Source organism: Daucus carota, chromosome 4 (assembly GCF_001625215.2).
Source record: "Daucus carota subsp. sativus chromosome 4, DH1 v3.0, whole genome shotgun sequence".
NCBI classification, from domain to species: domain Eukaryota; kingdom Viridiplantae; phylum Streptophyta; class Magnoliopsida; order Apiales; family Apiaceae; genus Daucus; species Daucus carota.
In genome coordinates, this window is record NC_030384.2 from 16,605,925 (window position 1) to 16,630,977 (window position 25,053).

The 25,053-nt window shown below is 32.2% G+C and overlaps 2 protein-coding genes across 10 annotated transcripts; both read right to left on the reverse strand.

Moving 5' to 3' along the window:
• Nucleotides 1–15,852: 15,852 nt before the first annotated feature.
• Nucleotides 15,853–18,725, reverse strand: LOC108203752 (uncharacterized). Of its 5 annotated transcripts, XR_010291431.1 has the most exons (5): nucleotides 18,238–18,725; nucleotides 17,697–18,059; nucleotides 17,117–17,330; nucleotides 16,891–16,989; nucleotides 15,853–16,218 (listed from the first exon to the last, which is right to left on the reverse strand). XR_010291431.1 is itself a non-coding variant. In XM_064092465.1 (3 exons), exons 1-3 carry the CDS (start codon nucleotides 18,238–18,240, stop codon nucleotides 17,313–17,315), a joined length of 384 nt encoding a protein of 127 aa, XP_063948535.1. In that variant the 5' UTR covers nucleotides 18,241–18,725; the 3' UTR covers nucleotides 16,251–17,312. The 5 variants fall into 5 exon arrangements, 1 of the variants encoding a protein (XP_063948535.1); XR_010291430.1 differs by having other exon boundaries at nucleotides 16,891–17,330; XR_010291433.1 differs by lacking the exon at nucleotides 18,238–18,725 and having other exon boundaries at nucleotides 16,891–17,330; nucleotides 17,697–17,792; nucleotides 17,939–18,055.
• A 2,479-nt stretch (nucleotides 18,726–21,204) lies between these two features.
• Nucleotides 21,205–24,845, reverse strand: LOC108203751 (uncharacterized). Of its 5 annotated transcripts, XR_010291011.1 has the most exons (8): nucleotides 23,259–24,845; nucleotides 23,124–23,177; nucleotides 22,819–22,920; nucleotides 22,617–22,731; nucleotides 22,442–22,541; nucleotides 21,795–21,890; nucleotides 21,648–21,710; nucleotides 21,205–21,481 (listed from the first exon to the last, which is right to left on the reverse strand). XR_010291011.1 is itself a non-coding variant. In XM_064091293.1 (6 exons), the coding sequence occupies exons 2-5, from the start codon at nucleotides 22,950–22,952 to the stop codon at nucleotides 21,808–21,810; spliced, it is 432 nt and encodes a 143-aa protein (XP_063947363.1). In that variant the 5' UTR covers nucleotides 22,953–23,177; nucleotides 23,259–24,844; the 3' UTR covers nucleotides 21,205–21,481; nucleotides 21,795–21,807. The 5 variants fall into 5 exon arrangements, 1 of the variants encoding a protein (XP_063947363.1); XR_010291012.1 differs by lacking the exon at nucleotides 23,124–23,177 and having other exon boundaries at nucleotides 23,259–24,844; XR_010291010.1 differs by having other exon boundaries at nucleotides 22,819–23,177; nucleotides 23,259–24,843.
• Nucleotides 24,846–25,053: the final 208 nt, after the last annotated feature.

Below are 25,053 nucleotides of genomic sequence, written 5' to 3' on the forward strand. Positions count from 1 at the left end.
TATCTTAGCATTGCTATCTTCTCTCTGTTCTTCTGACTTATCACACGTCTTCTAATTCTAATTTACAGCAACAAATTATGATTTCAGTAAGAAAAGTACAAGAATTTCGAGCATCAAACTCCAATCGTTGAGCCCTGAATTTCGAGATGGGGCATAGATATGCAAGATTGTTTTTGAGGATGATGGAAGTAGTTAATCAACTATGTACATATGGTGAAGATATCACCCAATAAAAAGTCATAGAAAAAATAGCTATGAGTTTACCAGAAAATTATGATGGGAGATGGTAAAACTTGTTTGAACATGCACAAAGGTACAATATTTTTAATGGAAACAAAGAAGGCAAAAGAAGTTATTCATAATATATTAGTTTCGAATCTGCAAAAATTCATTTTAAGTTTTGAGCAACTCATTTAAAATGCTTAATGTGTCACATTTAAATAGTATTGCTGCAAAATCTATGAACATCTTACTAGTAAAAATGGTCCCAACAAAAAGGCGTTGTTAGAAATCGCGATTTTGCTCATGAATGGCCTTGCTATGATCTCCAATAGGTCATACGCCCCAACTGCAGATCATTGATGTGCACGGATTTGTTTTTGGACTTGGTTGACACCCAGAGTCAACATATATGATGTGTATAAGAGATGTAATTTTGTCAGTGTTCGAAGAAGAAGTAAAGCAAGAAGTTTGGTGGAAGGCATGGAAGAAGAGATCAAACTTATAGAGAAAAATTAAACATGAGAAGTTGTAAAATGTCCAAAATCCTAAAAAGTTATTAGATTGAAACGGATATACAAAATAATGTTAAGTGTTATGATTTATCATGTAAAAGTTTAGATTAATTTTATAACCATCATTTTCAATGGTTATTATAGATAATTGTTGATGCAGTATAGCCCCAATGGCTTGTGAGAATGTGGAAGGAGATGTTCATGATGATTTGTGGTTGAGTACGAATTTAGCTAATTTCTGATAATAGAATATTACACTAACCAAAATTGTATACAAGTTACATGTAACAATTTATATACAGATACATGTAAAAGTTTACATATAATTTAATTGAAAACAAGAATAATACATTACAAACAATCCCATGTTAATATTAATTATTATTTTAAAATTCAAATTAATTTTAAAACTTAAGACAAACTCTTATAAGCAAATAGGTATTGATTTATAACTAACATTAACATCTTAAATAAGGAAGAATATTGAACACAAATAGAAACATGGCCTTAAAATATATTAAAAATAAAATAACTGATCATGAAGCCTAAAGCTTAGGAAGAAAGATGTCTTCCAAGTTTTGTGTGATTGTTTTTCACTATGTCTGTGTGCCGATGTATCTTAGCATTGCGATCTTCTCTCTGTTCTTCTGATTATCACCAGACTTGTCGTTCTGCTTCTAATTCCTAAGTTTACAGCAACAAATTATGATTTCAGTAAGAAAACTCAAAGAATTTCGACATCAAACTCCAATCGTGAGCCCTGAATTTCGAGATGGGGCATAGATATGCAAGATTGTTTTTGAGGATGATGGAAGTAGTTTAATGCAACTATGTACATATGGTGAAGATATCACCAATAAAAAGTCATAGAAAAAATAGCTATGAGTTTACCAGAAAATTATGATGGGAGATGGTAAAAACTTGTTTGAACATGCACAAGGTACACATTTCAATGGAAACAAAGAAGGCAAAAAGAAGTTATTCAAAATATATTAGTTTCGAAACTGCAATAATTCTTTTTAGTTTTGGGCAACTCATTTAAAATGCTATGTGTCACATTTAAATAGTATTGCTGCAAAATCTATGAACATCTTACTAGTAAAATGGTCCCACAAAAAGGCGTTGTTAGAAATGGCGATTTTGCTGGATGCGATGGCTTGCTATGATCCTCCACAGGTATACGCCCCCAACGCAGATCATTGATGTGCACGGATTTGTTTTTGGACTTCTCCCAAAAGGCTTCATACTAATTGAGTACTTTGACTCTTTATTTTGGACTTGGTTGACACCCAGAGTCAACAATATGATGTGTATAAGAGATGTAATTTTGCAGTGTTCGAAGAAGAAGTAAACAAGAAGTTTGGTGGAAGGCAGGAAGAAGAGACAAACTGATAGAGAAAAATTAAATATGAGAAGTTAAAATGTCCAAAATCTAAAAAGTTATTAGATGAACGGATATACAAAATAATTAAGTGTTATGATTTATCATTGTAAAAGTTTAGATTAATTTTTAACCATCATTTTCAGTGGTATTATAGATAATTGTTGATGCAGTATAAGCCCCAACGGCTGTGTGAGAATGTGGAAGGAGATGTTCATGATGATTTGTGGTTGAGTACGAATTTTAGCTAATTTTGAATAATAGAAATTACACTAACCAAAATTTGTATACAAGTTACATCAACATTTATAACAAGATATCATGTAAAAGTTTACATCCATCCATGAGAATGAGCAGTTGTTTTCGAATGGAGTGAGACCCTACTGTAGGCCCGAAACTTCAAAATATGGCCTCCTAGTGCGTCATCAGCACTGACGGGACCGCCACTATTCCGCAACATTTGCCATTACTTTTAGCTCCCCTGCAGCTGTAAGGTACAAGATGTTCTACCCGTTGCCTAAGCAGAGCGGCTACATTGATTGAGTCTACAAAATTTGGCATGGCACATGATTTCAATGTGATAAAAAAGTTCTTATTTTTTGAATTATCATTTAAGAATCTTTTGTAGGCTAATATCACACTAACAAATTATATTCTAAAGAACATGTTCATAAGTTTTTGGAAATGCTCTCAACAAGAGATTTACTAGCATTTTTTCAAAATTAAAGAACAGTCCCCAAGTATAATGTTAAAAAATAACAATAAAACAGAGGCTGAGATATTGAAAACTATTGCATTCTTAATGTAGTAGAGAATTCTGTTTTAGTTTTAAATAGACCAGGTTTAAGGGAAAAGATCCAGTTGCCTCGTATTCAATTAATAGTAGTGGTCAATAACCTTGGAGGAAGATGATGTTGAACCACCCATCTTAATTCTGGAAGCTGACTACTAGGAAGCATGTGATATATAAGTTTCAACCAAAAAATGGACAAAAATATTTGTTTTGTCAATCTATCTCACATACCTCTAATTAATGGGAGCATAATCTTCATTGTTTACCAAGTTATGTTCTAATGATATCAACACACGTGCAAAACAAAAAAAAATCATGGTTAGATCTGATATTTCTAATTCTCAATACATCTATAATGAATAAAAAGTACTTGGATCAAAATTTTATTACTATAATTTATTAATCCCTTTAGCGAAAAAAATTATAGTCAACTATGTTCATACATCGCTCACAACCAAACATATCAGGGACATCTCTCTCCCATTTCTCACCCGCTGTTGTGAGAAGACTTGCATCAATACGCATCTAAAACAAGAGATGGTTCATAATAGCGTCTAAAGTTCATAAAAATCATAACAAAAATTTTATGAGTTCTAAGAAAAAATCTTACATGAATTGAATTACAAAGAATGAGTTGTTTAGTGGATAATTAATTGGTGTTTATTGGAAACAGATGACTACCGCACACAATTTAGGTTTGTGTTAGTAACACGGGGACATAGGGAGAAATCCTGGAATTTAACTACACTACTTATGATCTTAGCCGTCCTTACAAATTCTCAGATCCTTCTACGATTTTAACGGTCAGGATGATAAAACTAATATTTTAAAAAAATAACACTTTAAATTTATATTAAGGTGTTTAGTTTTGTTGGAAAAAATTTAATATTCATGTTCATTATTTATCCAATATTGATAAATTATAATTATTAAAAGTTAATAAATTAATATAGACAGTGAATTATAATGTTGCTAGCATTAGAAATTCACATTAATATTACATATTCAATAAAATATTATTTTAAATTTAAATGATATCTAATGTTATTTAGGGAGTAAAATTAAATTAACGAGCAATAAGTTATGTTACTTTAAAAAAATCTATTTCTTTACATAATTTTTAAAAAAATTTAATTTGAAAACAAGAATAATACTTACAACAATCCATTTAATTAATTATAATTTTAAAATTCAAATTAATTTTAAAACTTAAGACAAACTTCTTATAAGCAAAAGGTATTATTTATAACTAACATTAACATCGTAATATAAACGGTTATATATTGAACACACAATAGAACAATGCATCTTAAAATATATTGAATAAAAAATAACCTGACTCATGAAGCCTAAAGCTTAGGAAGAAAAGATGTCTTTCAAGTTTTTGTGTGATTGTTTTCACTATGTCTGTTGCGATGTATCTTAGCATTGCTATTTCTCTCTGTTTTCTTCTGACTTATCACACGTCTTCTACTTCTAATTCTAATTTACAGCAACAAATTATGATTTCAGTAAGAAAACACAAGAATTTCGAGCATCAAACTCCAATGTTGAGCCCTGAATTTCGAGATGGGGCATAGATGTGCAAGATTGTTTTGAGGATGATGGAAGTAGTAATCAACTATGTACATATGGTGAAGATATCACCCAATAAAAGTCATAGAAAAAATAGCTATGAGTTTACAGAAAATTATGATGGGAGATGGTAAAACTGTTTGAACATGCACAAAGGTACAATTTCAATGGAAACAAAGAAGGAAAAAAGAAGTTATTCATAATATATTAGTTCGAAACTGGAAAAATTCTTTTTAAGTTTGGGCAACTCATTAAAATGCTTAATGTGTCCATTAAATAGTATTTGCTACTGCAAATCTATGAACATCTTACTAGTAAAAATGGTCCCAACAAAAAGGCGTTGTTAGAAATCGGATTTTGCTGATATGGCCTTGCTATGATCTCCAAAGGTCTATACGCCCCAACTGGCAGATCATTGATGTGCACGGATTTTTTTGGACTTCTGGTCCTAAGGCACTTGAGTTGACAGACCCAGAGTCAACATATATGATGTGTATAAGAGATGTAATTTTGTCAGTGTCGAAGAAGAAGTAAAGCAAGAAGTTTGTGGAAGGCATGGAAGAAGAGATCAAACTATAGAGAAAAATTAACATGAGAAGTTGTAAAATGTCCAAAATCCTAAAAAGTATTAGATTGAAACGATATACAAATAATGTTTAGTGTTATGATTTATCATGTAAAAGTTTAGATTAATTTTATAACCATCATTTTCAATGGTTATATAGATATTGTTGATGCAGTATAGCCCCAAGGCTTGTGAGAATGTGGGAAGGAGATGTTCATGATGATTTGTGGTTGAGTACGAATTTAGCTAATTTCTGATAATAGAATATTACACTAACCAAAATTGTATACAAGTTACAGTAACAATTTAATTACAAGATACATGTAAAAGTTTACACCATCCATGAGAAATATTAGAGCAGTTGTTTCGAATGGAGTGAGACCGTATCTGTATGGCCCAAACTTCAATATGAGCCCCTAGTTGGTCATCAGCACGGACGGACGCCGCCACTATTCCGCAACATTTGCATTACTTTTAGCTCCCCTGCAGCTGTAAGGTACAAGATGTTCTCACTCGTGCCTAAGAGAGCGGCTACAGTGATTGAGTCTACAAAATTTGGCATGGCACATGATTCAATGTGATAAAAATAGCTCTATATTTTTTGAATTATTCATTTAAGAATCTTTTGTAGCTCTAATATCACACTAACAATTATATCTAAAGAACATGTATCATAAGTTTTTTGGAAATGCTCTCAACAAGAGATTTACTAGCATTTCTTTCAAAATTAAAGAACATGTCCCAAGTATAATGTTAAAAATAACAAAAAACAGATGCTGAGATATTGAAAACTAGAAGATATCACCAATAAAAAGTCATAGAAAAAATAGCTATGAGTTTACCAGAAAATTATGATGGAGATGGTAAAACTTGTTTGAACATGCACAAAGGTACAATTTCAATGGAAACAAAGAAGGCAAAGAAGTTATTCATAATGTATTAGTTTCGAAACTGGAAAAATTCTTTTTAAGTTTTGGGCAACTCATTTAAAATGCTTAATGTGTCACATTTAAATAGTATTGCTGCAAAATCTATGAACATCTTACTAGTAAAAATGGTCCCAACAAAAAGGCGTTGTTAGAAATCGCGATTTTGCTGATGGATGGCCTTGCTATGATCTCCAACAGGTCATACGCCCCAACTGCAGATCATTGATGTGCACGGATTTGGTTTTGGACTTCTCCCAAAAGGCTTCATACTAATTGAGTACTTTGACTCTTTATTTTGGACTTGGTTGACACCCAGAGTCAACATATATGATGTGTATAAGAGATGTAATTTTGTCAGTGTTCGAAGAAGAAGTAAAGCAAGAAGTTTGGTGGAAGGCATGGAAGAAGAGATCAAACTGATAGAGAAAATTAACATGAGAAGTTGTAAAATGTCCAAAATCCTAAAAGTTATTAGATTGAAACAGATATACAAAATAATGTTTAGTGTTATGATTATCATGTAAAAGTTTAGATTAATTTTATAACCATCATTTTCAATGGTTATTATAGATAATTGTTGATGCAGTATAGCCCCAACGGCTTGTGAGAATGTGGAAGGAGATGTTCATGATGATTTGTGGTTGAGTACGAATTTAGCTAATTTCTGATAATAGAATATTACACTAACCAAAATTTGTATACAAGTTACATGTAACAATTAATATACAAGATACATGTAAAAGTTACATCCATCCATGAGAATATTTAGAAGTTGTTTCGAATGGAGTGAGACCGTATCTGTATGGCCCAAAACTTCAATATGAGCCTCCTAGTTGCGTCATCAGCACTGACGGGACGCCGCCACTATTCCGCAACATTTGCCATTACTTTTAGCTCCCCTGCAGCTGTAAGGTACAAGATGTTCTACTCGTTGCCTAAGAAGAGCGGCTACAGTGATTGAGTCTACAAAATTTGGCATGGCACATGATTTCAATGTGATAAAAATAGCTCTATATTTTTTGAATTATTCATTTAAGAATCTTTTGTAGCTCTAATATCACACTAACAAATTATATTCTAAAGAACATGTATCATAAGTTTTTTGGAAATGCTCTCAACAAGAGATTTACTAGCATTTCTTTCAAAATTAAAGAACATGTCCCCAAGTATAATGTTAAAAACTAACAATAAAACAGATGCTGAGATATTGAAAACTATTGCATTCTTAATGTAGTAGATGAATTCTGTTTTAGTTTTTAAATAGACCAAGTTTAAGGGAAAAGATCTAGTTGCCTTGTATTCAATTAATAGTAGTGGTCAATAACCTTGGAGGAAGATGATGTTGAACCACCCATCTTAATTCTGGAAGCTGACTACTAGGAAGCATGTGATATATAAGATTCAACCAAAATGTGGACAAAAATATTTTGTTTTGTCATATCTATCTCACATACCTCTGAATTAATTGGAGCACAATCTTCATTGTTTACCAAGTTATTTCTAATGATATCAACACACTTGCAAAACAAAAAAAATCATGGTTAGATATATAATTTTCTAATTCTCAATTACATCTATAATTGAATAAAAAGTACTTTGGATCAAAATTTTATTACTATTAATTTATTAATCCCTTTAGCGAAAAAAATTATAGTCAACTATGTTCATACCTGCTCCACAACCAAACATATCAGGGACATCTCCTTCCCCATTCTCACCCGCTGTTGTGAGAAGACTTGCATCAATACTCATCTACAACAACGAGATGGTTACATAATGCGTCTAAAGTTTACAATAAAAATCATAACAAAAATTTTATGAGTTCTTAAGAAAAAATCTTACATGAATTGAATTACAAAGAATGAATTGTTATGGAAAATTAATTTGGGTTTATTGGCAACAGATGACTACACTGCCGCACACAATTTAGGTTTGTATAGTCTACACGGGGACATAGGGAGAAATCCTGGAATTTAAGCTACACTACTTATGATCTTAGCTGTCCATTACAAATTCTAGATCCTTCTACCATTTTAACGGTCAGGATGATAAAACTAATAATTTAAAATAAATAACACTTTAAAATTATTATTAAGGTGTTTAGTTTTGTTGGAAAAATTTAATATTCATGTTCATTATTATCCTAATATTGATAAAATTATAATTATTAAAAAGTTAATAAATTAATATAGACAGTGAATTATAATGTTGCTAGCATTAGAAATTCACATTAATATTACATATTCAATAAAAATATTATTTTAAATTAAATGATATCTAATGTTATTTGGGAGTAAAATTAAATTAAAGAGCAATAAGTTATGTTACTTTAAAAAAATCTATTTCTTTTACATAATTTTTTATAAAAATTTAATTTGAAAACAAGAATAATACATTACAACAATCCATTTACTATTAATTATTATTTTAAAATTCAAATTAATTTTAAAACGTAAGACAAACTTCTTATAAGCAAATAGGTATTATTTATAACTAACATTAACATCTTAATATAAACGGTATATATTGAACAACAAATAGAAACATGCACTTAAAATATATTAAATAAAAAATAACTGATCATGAAGCCTAAAGCTTAGGAAGAAAAGATGTCTTTCAAGTTTTGTGTGATTGTTTTCACTAATGTCTGTGTGCGATGTATCTTAGCATTGCTATCTTCTCTCTGTTATTCTGACTTATCACACGTCTTTCTGCTTCTAATTCTAATTTACAGCAACAAATTATGATTTCAGTAAGAAAACTACAAGAATTTCGAGCATCAAACTCCAATCGTTGAGCCCTAAATTTCGAGATGGGGCATATATGTGCAAGATTGTTTTTGAGGATGATGGAAGTAGTTAATCAACTATGTACATATGGTGAAGATATCACCCAATAAAAAGTCATAGAAAAAATAGCTATGAGTTTACCAGAAAATTATGATGGGAGATGGTAAAACTTGTTTGAACATGCACAAAGGTACAATTTCAATGGAAACAAAGAAGGCAAAAGAAGTTATTCATAATATATTAGTTTCGAAACTGCAATAATTCTTTTTAAGTTTTGGGCAACTCATTTAAAATGCTTTATGTGTCACATTTAAATAGTATTGCTGCAAAATCTATGAACATCTTACTAGTAAAAATGGTCCCAACAAAAAGGCGTTGTTAGAAATCGCGATTTTGCTGATGGATGGCCTTGCTATGACCTCCAACAGGTCATACGCCAGAAATCGCGATTTTGCTGATGGATGGCCTTGCTATGATCTCCAACAGGTCATACGCCCCAACTGCAGATCATTGATGTGCACGGATTTGTTTTTGGACTTCTCCCAAAAGGCTTCATACTAATTGAGTACTTTGACTCTTTATTTTGGACTTGGTTGACACCCAGAGTCAACATATATGATGTGTATAAGAGATGTAATTTTGTCAGTGTTCGAAGAAGAAGTAAAGCAAGAAGTTTGGTGGAAGGCATGGAAGAAGAGATCAAACTGATAGAGAAAAATTAAACATGAGAAGTTGTAAAATGTCCAAAATTCTAAAAAGTTATTAGATTGAAACGGATATACAAAATAATGTTAAGTGTTATGATTTATCATGTAAAAGTTTAGATTAATTTTATAACCATCATTTTCAGTGGTTATTATAGATAATTGTTGATGCAGTATAGCCCCAACGGCTTGTGAGAATGTGGAAGGAGATGTTCATGATGATTTGTGGTTGAGTACGAATTTAGCTAATTTCTGATAATAGAATATTACACTAACCAAAATTTGTATACAAGTTACATATAACAATTTATATACAAGATACATGTAAAAGTTACATCCATCCATGAGAATATTGAGCAGTTGTTTCGAATGGAGTGAGACCGTATCTGTATGGCCCGAAACTTCAAATATGAGCCTCCTAGTTGCGTCATCAGCACTGACGGGACGCCGCCACTATTCCGCAACATTTGCCATTACTTTTAGCTCCCCTGCAGCTGTAAGGTACAAGATGTTCTACTCGTTGCCTAAGCAGAGCGGCTACATTGATTGAGTCTACAAAATTTGGCATGGCACATGATTTCAATGTGATAAAAATAGTTCTATATTTTTTGAATTATTCATTTAAGAATCTTTTGTAGCTCTAATATCACACTAACAAATTATATTCTAAAGAACATGTATCATAAGTTTCTTGGAAATGCTCTCAACAAGAGATTTACTAGCATTTATTTCAAAATTAAAGAACATGTCCCCAAGTATAATGTTAAAAATAACAATAAGACAGAGGCTGAGATATTGAAAACTATTGCATTCTTAATGTAGTAGATGAATTCTGTTTTAGTTTTTAAATAGACCAGGTTTAAGGGAAAAGATCTAGTTGCCTCAGTATTCAATTAATAGTAGTGGTCAATAACCTTGGAGGAAGATGATGTTGAACCACCCATCTTAATTCTGGAAGCTGACTACTAGGAAGCATGTGATATATAAGTTTCAACCAAAAAATGGACAAAAATATTTTGTTTTGTCATATCTATCTCACATACCTCTAAATTAATTGGAGCATAATCTTCATTGTTTACCAAGTTATTTCTAATGATATCAACACACTTGCAAAACAAAAAAAAATCATGGTTAGATATATAATTTTCTAATTCTCAATAACATCTATAATTGAATAAAAAGTACTTTGGATCAAAATTTTATTACTATTAATTTATTAATCCCTTTAGCGAAAAAAATTATAGTCAACTATGTTCATACATGCTCCACAACCAAACATATCAGGGACATCTCCTTCCCCATTCTCACCCGCTGTTGTGAGAAGACTTGCATCAATACGCATCTACAACAACCAGATGGTTTCATAATGCGTCTAAAGTTTACAATAAAAATCATAACAAAAATTTTATGAGTTCTCAAGAAAAAATCTTACATGAATTGAATTACAAAGAATGAGTTGTTATGGATAATTAATTGGTGTTTATTGGAAACAGATGACTACACTGCCGCACACAATTTAGGTTTGTGTAGTCTACACGGGGACATAGGGAGAAATCCTGGAATTTAAACTACACTACTTATGATCTTAGCCGTCCATTACAAATTCTAGATCCTTCTACGATTTTAACGGTCAGGATGATAAAACTAATAATTTAAAATAAATAACACTTTAAAATTATTATTAAGGTGTTTAGTTTTGTTGGAAAAATTTAATATTCATGTTCATTATTATCCTAATATTGATAAAATTATAATTATTTAAAGAGTTAATAAATTAATATAGACAGTGAATTATAATGTTGCTAGCATTAGAAATTCACATTAATATTACATATTCAATAAAATATTATTTTAAATTAAATGATATCTAATGTTATTTAGGGAGTAAAATTAAATTAAAGAGCAATAAGTTATGTTACTTTAAAAAAAATCTATTTCTTTTACATAATTTTTTATAAAAATTTAATTTGAAAACAAGAATAATACATTACAACAATCCATTTAATGTTAATTATTATTTTAAAATTCAAATTAATTTTAAAACGTAAGACAAACTTCTTATAAGCAAATAGGTATTATTTATTATAACTAACATTAACATCTTAATATAAACGGTATATATTGAACAACAAATAGAAACATGCACTTAAAATATACTCCCTCCGTCTCAATTTATAGGTCCAATTTGGAATAAACACGCATATTAAGAAAAAAGTTGGTTAGGTAGAATCTTATCTCATGTATCATTAATTAGTGCATTGATAAGTGAGAATATAGTTGAGTTTCAAAAAAATCACGATAAATATAGGGATTTAGTGCATTGAGAAATGAAAATAATGTTGATTTTCAAAAAAGTCACAATTAATATGTAAATTTGTATTGAAAAAAGAGAGGGACAAGTGTTTTGGGACAAATTTTTTTTCCAAAATGGACCTATAAATTGAGACGGAGGGAGTATTAAATAAAAAATAACTGACCATGAAGCCTAAAGCTTAGGAAGAAAAGATGTCTTTCAAGTTTTGTGTGATTGTTTTCACTATGTCTGTTTGCGATGTATCTTAGCATTGCTATCTTCTCTCTGTTATTCTGACTTATCACACGTCTTTCTACTTCTAATTCTAATTTACAGCAACAAATTATGATTTCAGTAAGAAAACTACAAGAATTTCGAGCATCAAACTCCAATCGTTGAGCCCTGAATTTCGAGATGGGGCATAGATGTGCAAGATTGTTTTTGAGGATGATGGAAGTAGTTAATCAACTATGTACATATGGTGAAGATATCACCCAATAAAAAGTCATAGAAAAAATAGCTATGAGTTTACCAGAAAATTATGATGGGAGATGGTAAAACTTGTTTGAACATGCACAAAGGTACAATTTCAATGGAAACAAAGAAGGCAAAAGAAGTTATTCATAATATATTAGTTTCGAAACTGGAAAAATTCTTTTTAAGTTTTGGGCAACTCATTTAAAATGCTTAATGTGTCACATTTAAATAGTATTGCTGCAAAATCTATGAACATCTTACTAGTAAAAATGGTCCCAACAAAAAGGCGTTGTTAGAAATCGCGATTTTGCTGATGGATGGCCTTGCTATGATCTCCAACAGGTCATACGCCCCAACTGCAGATCATTGATGTGCACGGATTTGGTTTTGGACTTCTCCCAAAAGGCTTCATACTAATTGAGTACTTTGACTCTTTATTTTGGACTTGGTTGACACCCAGAGTCAACATATATGATGTGTATAAGAGATGTAATTTTGTCAGTGTTCGAAGAAGAAGTAAAGCAAGAAGTTTGGTGGAAGGCATGGAAGAAGAGATCAAACTGATAGAGAAAAATTAAACATGAGAAGTTGTAAAATGTCCAAAATCCTAAAAAGTTATTAGATTGAAACAGATATACAAAATAATGTTTAGTGTTATGATTTATCATGTAAAAGTTTAGATTAATTTTATAACCATCATTTTCAATGGTTATTATAGATAATTGTTGATGCAGTATAGCCCCAACGGCTTGTGAGAATGTGGAAGGAGATGTTCATGATGATTTGTGGTTGAGTACGAATTTAGCTAATTTCTGATAATAGAATATTACACTAACCAAAATTTGTATACAAGTTACATGTAACAATTAATATACAAGATACATGTAAAAGTTTACATCCATCCATGAGAATATTTAGAAGTTGTTTCGAATGGAGTGAGACCGTATCTGTATGGCCCAAAACTTCAATATGAGCCTCCTAGTTGCGTCATCAGCACTGACGGGACGCCGCCACTATTCCGCAACATTTGCCATTACTTTTAGCTCCCCTGCAGCTGTAAGGTACAAGATGTTCTACTCGTTGCCTAAGAAGAGCGGCTACAGTGATTGAGTCTACAAAATTTGGCATGGCACATGATTTCAATGTGATAAAAATAGCTCTATATTTTTTGAATTATTCATTTAAGAATCTTTTGTAGCTCTAATATCACACTAACAAATTATATTCTAAAGAACATGTATCATAAGTTTTTTGGAAATGCTCTCAACAAGAGATTTACTAGCATTTCTTTCAAAATTAAGGAACATGTCCCCAAGTATAATGTTAAAAACTAACAATAAAACAGATGCTGAGATATTGAAAACTATTGCATTCTTAATGTAGTAGATGAATTCTGTTTTAGTTTTTAAATAGACCAAGTTTAAGGGAAAAGATCTAGTTGCCTTGGATTCAATTAATAGTAGTGGTCAATAACCTTGGAGGAAGATGATGTTGAACCACCCATCTTAATTCTGGAAGCTGACTACTAGGAAGCATGTGATATATAAGATTCAACCAAAATGTGGACAAAAATATTTTGTTTTGTCATATCTATCTCACATACCTCTGAATTAATTGGAGCACAATCTTCATTGTTTACCCAGTTATTTCTAATGATATCAACACACTTGCAAAACAAAAAAAATCATGGTTAGATATATAATTTTCTAATTCTCAATTACATCTATAATTGAATAAAAAGTACTTTGGATCAAAATTTTATTACTATTACTTTATTAATCCCTTTAGCGAAAAAAATTATAGTCAACTATGTTCATACCTGCTCCACAACCAAACATATCAGGGACATCTCCTTCCCCATTCTCACCGGCTGTTGTGAGAAGACTTGCATCAATACTCATCTACAACAACGAGATGGTTACATAATGCGTCTAAAGTTTACAATAAAAATCATAACAAAAATTTTATGAGTTCTTAAGAAAAAATCTTACATGAATTGAATTACAAAGAATGAATTGTTATGGAAAATTAATTTGGGTTTATTGGCAACAGATGACTACACTGCCGCACACAATTTAGGTTTGTATAGTCTACACGGGGACATAGGGAGAAATCCTGGAATTTAAGCTACACTACTTATGATCTTAGCTGTCCATTACAAATTCTAGATCCTTCTACCATTTTAACGGTCAGGATGATAAAACTAATAATTTAAAATAAATAACACTTTAAAATTATTATTAAGGTGTTTAGTTTTGTTGGAAAAATTTAATATTCATGTTCATTATTATCCTAATATTGATAAAATTATAATTATTAAAAAGTTAATAAATTAATATAGACAGTGAATTATAATGTTGCTAGCATTAGAAATTCACATTAATATTACATATTCAATAAAAATATTATTTTAAATTAAATGATATCTAATGTTATTTGGGAGTAAAATTAAATTAAAGAGCAATAAGTTATGTTACTTTAAAAAAATCTATTTCTTTTACATAATTTTTTATAAAAATTTAATTTGAAAACAAGAATAATACATTACAACAATCCATTTACTATTAATTATTATTTTAAAATTCAAATTAATTTTAAAACGTAAGACAAACTTCTTATAAGCAAATAGGTATTATTTATAACTAACATTAACATCTTAATATAAACGGTATATATTGAACAACAAATAGAAACATGCACTTAAAATATATTAAATAAAAAATAACTGATCATGAAGCCTAAAGCTTAGGAAGAAAAGATGTCTTTCAAGTTTTGTGTGATTGTTTTCACTAATGTCTGTGTGCGATGTATCTTAGCATTGCTATCTTCTCTCTGTTATTCTGACTTATCACACGTCTTTCTGCTTCTAATTCTAATTTACAGCAACAACACTACTAGAAAACAGTCAATAGACATCGGCTAAAACCCGATGTTAAACGATTTCCTAACCGATGTCTATGCAGGTGTAGAGAAAGGTACCCCCATTTGACATCGGTTACCGACTGATGTCTGGGGACCTCGTTAACATCGGTTTTAGCTTAAATCCCGATGTATATTCCCTCTTTTTAAACAGAAAGTGCATTACAATGGTTTCTAGATAGCTTTTATATGATCTAATTATGAAACTTAACTATTAATTTACAAAGTCAAAATCATCCTTTACATCGTTTATAACAATAGAACCGATGTCAATATAAGTTCTAACATCACGTTTTGAGTGAAACCGATGTAAAAGTGTGGTTTTGACATCGGATATTGTTTATGGCCCGATGTGTTTTATCTTGTTGACATCGGCTTTTAAAAATGTGCCGATGTATTTGTTCCGAATTACATCAGGTGCTTTGCTTTTTTTAACATGTGCCGATGTAAAAGCCTCTTTCTGACATTGGTTATAGATTCTGGCCCGATGTGTTGTATCTTGTTTACATCAGTTTTTAAAAATGTGCCGATGTATTTGTTTCAATTTACATCAGGTGCTTTGCAGTTTTTAACAATGTGTGCAGAAACTGATGTCTATATGCCTAAAAATTGGACAGGTTCTATTTGTTTTATATGCATCCATACATACCAAATGACAAAAAAACCAAATTCGATTCATTCATAGAAATCGCAATATACCATTCAATATATACATCCAACATTCAAACATAACCAATCTAGCCATCCATCGGCAATATACCAAAATCTAAAGTTATCCAAAAACTACAAACTACAATAACCTAGCCCTCCTTCGGCAATATACCAAAATCTAAAGTTATCCAAAAACTCCAAACTACAATAATCTAGACATCCTTCGGCAAAAATCTTAATCAACTAATATTCATCCACAAAACACTTCATCCACCCTTCTCTTTTCCAAAGCAGAGGCATCAACCACAAACCAAATCAACTAAACTATTTACTGGAAGTTTCCTTTATCGATCTATAATAGAGGCCGATTTCTGTAAACCATCCTTTATGCTTTCATTCAGAGTTCATCTAAACCAATAACAAAAAAAAGTTGGCCAAATTAGACAAGAGAATATTAAAATACAATTAACCGAAAGATTGAATAATTTACTATGACACATTACGAATCTTCTGCTGAATGATTATTTCACAATCATGTTAACATTGACTAAGAAGACAATTGTACAAACTTCTACAGAATTTGCATTCTATCTCAAATTTATATACCAGCTATCTAAAGAAATGACAGCAAGTACAAGCAAAAAATAAGTCTTTTGTAGGAAATCTCAGACACAAAAATTATAATATATACGGACTCACATTAAGATGCCAGGAGCGCACAACACCTTCTTTATGCTAAATGACTTGAAAAATGTAACAGGCATGAAAGTCTAGTTGTAATCTAATCTACTAATCATAACTCAAAACTCCTCACATGCTCTTTAATAACAAAAAAAAACATCATTCGTTGTCTGACCTAATGTATCTCAACTTACTTGTGTGTTATAAGATGTTTACTTCAAGTAATAGCCAAATATTTAATTAAACTAAACTCTTCACATTCAAATTTAGGAACCAAAAGTATGCATGCCCTCTAAAAATCCGATTTGTTCTATATATAAAATGAGACTGTATATCTAACAAAAAGCATGCACATTCAAGTGAATTATATATGTATTGATTAAAGATTAAACAAATTACCATGCACATTCAGCATTATATTCCACCTGTAAAAGCATATTTTCGTTAATTTCTGGGTTATATATCATTGTTGAAATAATCAGCAGCATCTTCTGAAGCCTGACAGATGGAAAAGGTAATGGATATTTAATCCTCAGAGACAGGTAAAAGACATATGTATATCAATTTCAAGTGAAAAATATTGTATTTATTGTAAAAAGCTCTTACCTCAGTTGTGAGCTCTTACCTTTTACACAGATTGTTGTCTGTACTGGCAATCGTTCGTTTTGAGCTGCATGGCTGCATGCTTCTTGAGATACTTTCTGGCAGTCTATGATTTTTGCAGAGACGATATAATATAATTGTCGCACAATAGGATGGTTGCAATTTATGGTATTCCCACAACCTGAATAATTATAAAGCTCCCCCTTCTAGTTAATCAATTAAAAGTAGCGACCAACCTGAATTACAGTCCAATATGTCATTGTAAGTAGCGACCAACTTGAATTACAGAGAGTAAATCACAAGACAGTTAACAGATTCAAGAAGACAGGTTGTAGAATAAAATACTAAATTTGAAAGAGTACATTAATGTGCAAGTAATATAACACTGAAAGATAAGGTAATCACCATTCGATACAGCATAAAATCTACAAAGCTCATCCTCATCAAGCCTGGAGAGGCAAAAATCTACAAAGCTCATACTTAAAAATAATGACCAAAATACTACAGTATTTCTCAGTATCCCACACATTTGACTGGACCCTTGTAGGGGTAACTAATATTTTAAGTATCTCAAATGTATATAGATACAGTAAGAAAAGTACCTTGTCTTTAGCAAGAAGGGGGAGATGGAGATGAATCTCGAGAGGCTCAGTATCAGCAGGCATGACCAGAAACTCTGAAATTCCTCTGTTCAGTGTCTTTGTTGCAGAAATCAAACCCAACCCATTAATCATCATATAAAAACACACACATACACATAATAGTACACAACATTTTAATTTACAAAGAACCATGAAAGTATTGGACTTTAAACATATAAATACAATGGGGTTTAAGAGCTGACTTTCATTAGCACCCTTCTTAAGTTGCTTGTAATTAGCAGCTTCCTGAACAAGATCAAAAATTGTGACGGTTATCTGTGAATCAGCTAATGGGTATGCCTTTGGGTTCACTATTTCTGCACTCTACAATTTCAAGAACATATATATCAAAATTCAAAAAAACACACACAAAAAGAGGGAGAGGGAGAGAGAGAGGGGGGAGGGAGATAGAGAGAGGGAGAGAGATGGAGGGAGAGGGAGAGAGGGAGGGTGCCATTCTCGATGAAAAGAGAAACCAGAGAGAGGGAGAGAGGGAGGGTACCATTTCCTATACAAGTCTCTGTCTTCTCCGCCCGAATCTGAATCGTAATCAGAAATTAGAGCCACACCAGTGACATACAAGCTCTAAGAAGAGCTTCCATGTCTTATCGGAGACCAAAATCATCGGAATCACTCTTGGAGCCAGACTTTGTGTTGGGTTATGAAACCCTAGAAAAGGAAAATGTAGTAACGCTAATCGTAAATGGAGAAATATATAATGAAGGTGTTTCAGAGCTTCAGCAGTTTCGATTAGGGTTTCAACACTTCGATTTGGCCTTCAACAACTTCGATTAGGGCTTGAGAAGCTTCGATTAGGTCTATGAGAGCTCAAACAGCTTTGATTATGGCTTCAACACTTCGACTAGGGTTTGCACAGCTTCGATTTAGAGAGAGGGGCAGTTCGATTGAGAGAGAGAGTCTTAGAAACGAGAGAGAGTCGGGGAGAGAGAAAAGAGAGTGTGTTTTAATTTGAAATGTTTTGTCTGAATAGTGAGTGATTGTGTGGTTAAAAAATTTGGGGGAACGAAATTTTGACTAAGTACGGAAAATATTTGGGGGAGGGACAAAAGAGGGGTTGCCGCGCGGTTTTCATTTTTAATTCAAAGAGAATAGACATCGATTCCTATATTAACTGATGTCAAAAAAGTAATAGACATCGGTTAATTTTTAGCAGATGTTAATAAACGCTTTTACATCGTGGCCAAAGTCGACCGATGTCTATACCCTGATGTCTATTCTACTTTTTCTAGTAGTGCAAATTATGATTTCAGTAAGAAAACTACAAGAATTTCGAGCATCAAACTCCAATCGTTGAGCCCTAAATTTCGAGATGGGGCATATATGTGCAAGATTGTTTTTGAGGATGATGGAAGTAGTTAATCAACTATGTACATATGGTGAAGATATCACCCAATAAAAAGTCATAGAAAAAATAGCTATGAGTTTACCAGAAAATTATGATGGGAGATGGTAAAACTTGTTTGAACATGCACAAAGGTACAATTTCAATGGAAACAAAGAAGGCAAAAGAAGTTATTCATAATATATTAGTTTCGAAACTGCAATAATTCTTTTTAAGTTTTGGGCAACTCATTTAAAATGCTTTATGTGTCACATTTAAATAGTATTGCTGCAAAATCTATGAACATCTTACTAGTAAAAATGGTCCCAACAAAAAGGCGTTGTTAGAAATCGCGATTTTGCTGATGGATGGCCTTGCTATGATCTCCAACAGGTCATACGCCAGAAATCGCGATTTTGCTGATGGATGGCCTTGCTATGATCTCCAACAGGTCATACGCCCCAACTGCAGATCATTGATGTGCACGGATTTGTTTTTGGAATTCTCCCAAAAGGCTTCATACTAATTGAGTACTTTGACTCTTTATTTTGGACTTGGTTGACACCCAGAGTCAACATATATGATGTGTATAAGAGATGTAATTTTGTCAGTGTTCGAAGAAGAAGTAAAGCAAGAAGTTTGGTGGAAGGCATGGAAGAAGAGATCAAACTGATAGAGAAAAATTAAACATGAGAAGTTGTAAAATGTCCAAAATCCTAAAAAGTTATTAGATTGAAACAGATATACAAAATAATGTTAAGTGTTATGATTTATCATGTAAAAGTTTAGATTAATTTTATAACCATCATTTTCAGTGGTTATTATAGATAATTGTTGATGCAGTATAGCCCCAACGGCTTGTGAGAATGTGGAAGGAGATGTTCATGATGATTTGTGGTTGAGTACGAATTTAGCTAATTTCTGATAATAGAATATTACACTAACCAAAATTTGTATACAAGTTACATATAACAATTTATATACAAGATACATGTAAAAGTTACATCCATCCATGAGAATATTGAGCAGTTGTTTCGAATGGAGTGAGACCGTATCTGTATGGCCCGAAACTTCAAATATGAGCCTCCTAGTTGCGTCATCAGCACTGACGGGACGCCGCCACTATTCCGCAACATTTGCCATTACTTTTAGCTCCCCTGCAGCTGTAAGGTACAAGATGTTCTACTCGTTGCCTAAGCAGAGCGGCTACATTGATTGAGTCTACAAAATTTGGCATGGCACATGATTTCAATGTGATAAAAATAGTTCTATATTTTTTGAATTATTCATTTAAGAATCTTTTGTAGCTCTAATATCACACTAAAAAATTATATTCTAAAGAACATGTATCATAAGTTTCTTGGAAATGCTCTCAACAAGAGATTTACTAGCATTTCTTTCAAAATTAAAGAACATGTCCCCAAGTATAATGTTAAAAAATAACAATAAAACAGATGCTGAGATATTGAAAACTATTGCATTCTTAATGTAGTAGATGAATTCTGTTTTAGTTTTTAAATAGACCAAGTTTAAGGGAAAAGATCTAGTTGCACTACGCCATAGATGGGCAAATAAGACACTCAAAAACTGTTACCTTAGACGGTTTTTATGTTGCAATAGACCTAATGTAACGGAAAAACACCATTTCATCCGCTAGTGCTACCATTGCTATCTAATGTAATACTTGGATTATCAAGTGTAACAGTGAAAAAAGCATTACGTTAGAGATATTAGGCAACACTAGATTAACCAAATGTAACACTAATTCAGTGTTACCTTAATTTATGGAAAAATGACGTGGCACCCACTTGGCTGGACTGCCACATCATCAGGGGGACCCATTGCCACGTGGACTGCTACGTCAGCATGTGGGATCCACTGCCAAGTCATCACGTGGGACCCACCTGCCATGTCAGCATGTGGGGCCCACTGGCCACATGGACCGACTCATCATCATGTGGGGCCCACATGCCACGTGAACTGACACATCAGCATGTGCTAATGTAACACTTTTTTCTTATGGCTAATGTAACAGGTTTTAATATAATGTAACGCTAAGTGTAATTAACCTTGCAACAGTATTAATAATAGCTAATGTAACATTAAATTATTAAAAAATCTGAAATGTATTGTTTGTAAATACATTAATTCCATTATCAAACCAACATTCAATACAACAAAAATGCCAAAATACAATATTAACTAGTCTATACATCATTTCAAACAATTCAATACACCCACTTCGCCAAATATAACTTAATATATGTATCTATACACTCTGGAAAATCTATTGTCCCATTCCCATCAGCATCAACCTCATTGATCATATCTTGAAGCTCAGCCTCTGTTGGATTATGTCCCAAAGACCTCATCACTGTTCCAAGCTGCTTGGTAGTGATACAACCTGCAACAAAGTTGTTAGCAATCACAACACGTTTGATCAGGTATTACTATACCAAGATTCAAGAATTGTATAATATTTGAAATACAAGATCGAAATAGGTAAAGATAATTACAGTTACATATAATACAACAAGCAATAAAAGTAAATACATGCATATATTACGGACCAAATGACGAATATGCTTCCCACCACTTTAAAAATGAGCTCCTAGGTACTTGCTCTGCCCTTCCTATGTAATACATGTTCAAGAAAAAGAAAATTTATATCATGAATGGTTCACATCCTTAAAACCAACTTTCATGATAAATTTTACCTTATAGTCAGCGTCATCTGCAATGTGCTCTTTCAGTAAAACATACATAAGTGGAAAGTGCTTTTCCAGTGGAGCAACTAGATGGGTTTGCATGACCTGAGGCATATATTATTGTAAGTGATATAATATGTCAAGCAACTGACCCATAAATAATAATAACATATAACTAAGATAACTGCATGCCCTATTGTAAGTGATAAAAGCTCTTATGATATTTAGCATAAAAAAAAATCTTACTAAGCAACATATTATTTTGGTTTAGCTTTTATTTTAATATATGATCAGTCTACGCAGAAATTAGATCAGCATATGTCCTAATAATTGATTAGTTGGAAGGAGTTACCATCTTGCAGGAATGTTTGAACACTGCAAAAAAAATAGAAGAGGAATCCGGAGAAAAGGTGGTGCACTAATTCTAATTATTAGTAGTTCCTAGTGCTCATGTATGTATGTGTGTATTTTTAACCTATTACAATCTAAAAGATACATTTTGTAGATGTCTCAACTCTAAAGCTTATCAAAAGATAACCCAACCTTTCATATATAAACTTAATACCGATTAAACTGTACCCCAACCTTTCTGCAAGTTTACAACAGCAATCAGAGCAAATAGTTGCTTTAAGGAAGAAGATATAACTGTTATTTACCTGAATTTTGGGTTGGGACACAAAACCCTGCAAGAGAAGTAACCTTCTGGGACAGAAACTCCCCATTGTTAATCAAGAACTGTAATCTGTTGTTTTGTCTCTGTGGAACATCAATAGCAGGGTCAACACATCTAATTTGCTAGATAAAGATGACAATAAACAAACCATTACTTACAGGGTCAGGATGACGTTCCTCTTTGGGCTTACTCCCACCAACACAAACCCAACTCCCATCCGCATTAATAGAAACAAACCCTCCAAATCTCTTGACCGAAACCACAACAGCCTCCCTGCAAATTACACACATACGTAAACACCCGACAAACATTCCATATTTTCCAATTCAAACATTAAACTACAATTCAAAATCCAAACACCTCTTAGTAACAAGAACTGTATCCACATTTTTCTGAGTACCCGAATCAGCATTAGGAATTCTAAGGACAACATAAGCCTTCCCCCCATATAGCTTCTCAAGCCTTAATTCAATAACCAAATCACAAACTTTCATTTAACACGTACAAAACAAAACTCAAACAGACATTTTATCAAACACGTGGTGCCCATTAATGGAAACTCAGAAATTCAAATAAAATTCACAGAAATAATAATCAATCAGTTGAATAAGTGCAAAAGGATAAGAGGTAGTGTCGCCTCCTGCACAATAGTCATCTTCTCATACCCAGCATCATTAATCGCTCTTAGCGAAAAGGAAGAGATCGAGCATTGGTCGAACCTGAGCGTTTATTAAAATATTCATTGCAAGAAGAAAAAGTAGCATATTAAACAAAACATGTTTCAATCCAAACTGCCTTACCCCCAAATTCTGAAACCCTAGTTTTGAAACCCAAATTTTGAAACCCGTACAGTTGAGGTGAGAGTGAGGCGAGGGGAGGTCAGAGCGAGGTGAGGAGAGGTGTCGCCGAAAGTGAGTACCGTATCTATTTTCAGAGAGAGAAAGAGAGAGAGAGAGGAGAAATCAGTGAGATAGAAGTGATTGAGAAATGAGAGAGATAGAACAGATAGAGAAGAGGGCTTGCTAATTTTTGGGGGGAAATATCCCGCCTAAAATTTTTAGATATAATTTGTTTATTTATTTTTAATATATTTATAATAACGTTAAAATACGACACAATCCGAGCATTATATTTTTTGATTATTTTTTTCCGACATTAAAAAGGTCATTTATTAACATCCGTACGGTTTTATCGTCGAGAAAATCGATACAAGTGTAGCTAACTAAGTTGGGAGTTTGACCAATTTGACTATTATAAAACGCGAGCAGATAAATCTGAAATTTTTTCAAAAAATTCACACAACACTCTAACCGCGAGAACTTAACATTCGTACGAACAAATCGTTGAAAATGGATTTCTAAAGAATATAACATTCAATCGGTACAAGTGTAGCTAACTAAGTTGGGAGTTTGACCAATTTGACTATTATAAAACACGAGCAGATAAATTTGAAATTTTTCCTAAAAATTCACACAACACTCTAACCGCGAGAATTTAACATCCGTACAGACGGATCGTTGAAAACGGATTTTAAAAAAATACAATCTTCATTCTGCACTAATCTATTGACACGAGTTGGGAGCCTTGATCGAATTGACTGTTAAAAAACGGCATCAAATAAATCCAAATTTTTTTGAAAAAATTCTCGCATCACTAGAGTCACGCGAATTTAACATCCGTACGGATGGATCTTTGAAAACGGATTTTAAAAAAATACAATCTTCATTCTGCACTAGTCTATTGACACGAGTTGGGAGCCTTGACCGAATTGAATGATAAAAGACGACATCAAATAAATCCAGATTTTTTCGAAAAAATTCCCGCATCACCAGAGTCACGAGAATTTAACATCCGTACGGATGGATCGTTGAAAACGAATTTTAAAAAAATACAATCTTCATTCTGCACTAGTCTATAAAACTACAATAAAATTCCACAAAACGAATTTATAATTTTTTTCAAAAAGATTCACGCCGATAAAATAAATAGAGTTCAGTAGGATTGTTGAAAAGAAATTATAAAAAAATTAAAATGTAAAACCTTCTCTTAATTTAATCAAGATTTTGTAAACAAGATAAGGTTATATTAAAGTAATGAAAAGTTTAACCAAGTGCAAAGCTTGGTGTAGTGGTTTGCACCATGTACTCTCAAGTGGGAGGTTGGGGGTTCAATTCCCCCACCTTACAAAATTTTCTAAACATTTTATTCAACCACATCTCAGCAGACAGCCAGAATGGGGCCCACATGGGGGACCCACACTGCCACGTCAGCAGTGGGCCCCAATGTGGGACCCACTCTGTTAAATAAATAAATAATTAATAATATAATTAATTATTAAAATATTATTTCATTCACAAGTGTGGGGCAAACATGAGTGATTATTTAGTTAATATTATTAAATATTTAATTAATTAATTAATTAATTAGGTAATTAATTAATTATTAATTTAATTAATTCTTAAAATATTATTTAATTCACAAGTGTGGAGCCCACATGGGTGATTAAATAATTAATTAATAATATAATTAATTATCAAAATATTATTTAATTCACAAGTGCGGGGCCCACACGTGGGGCCCACATGGGTGATTAAA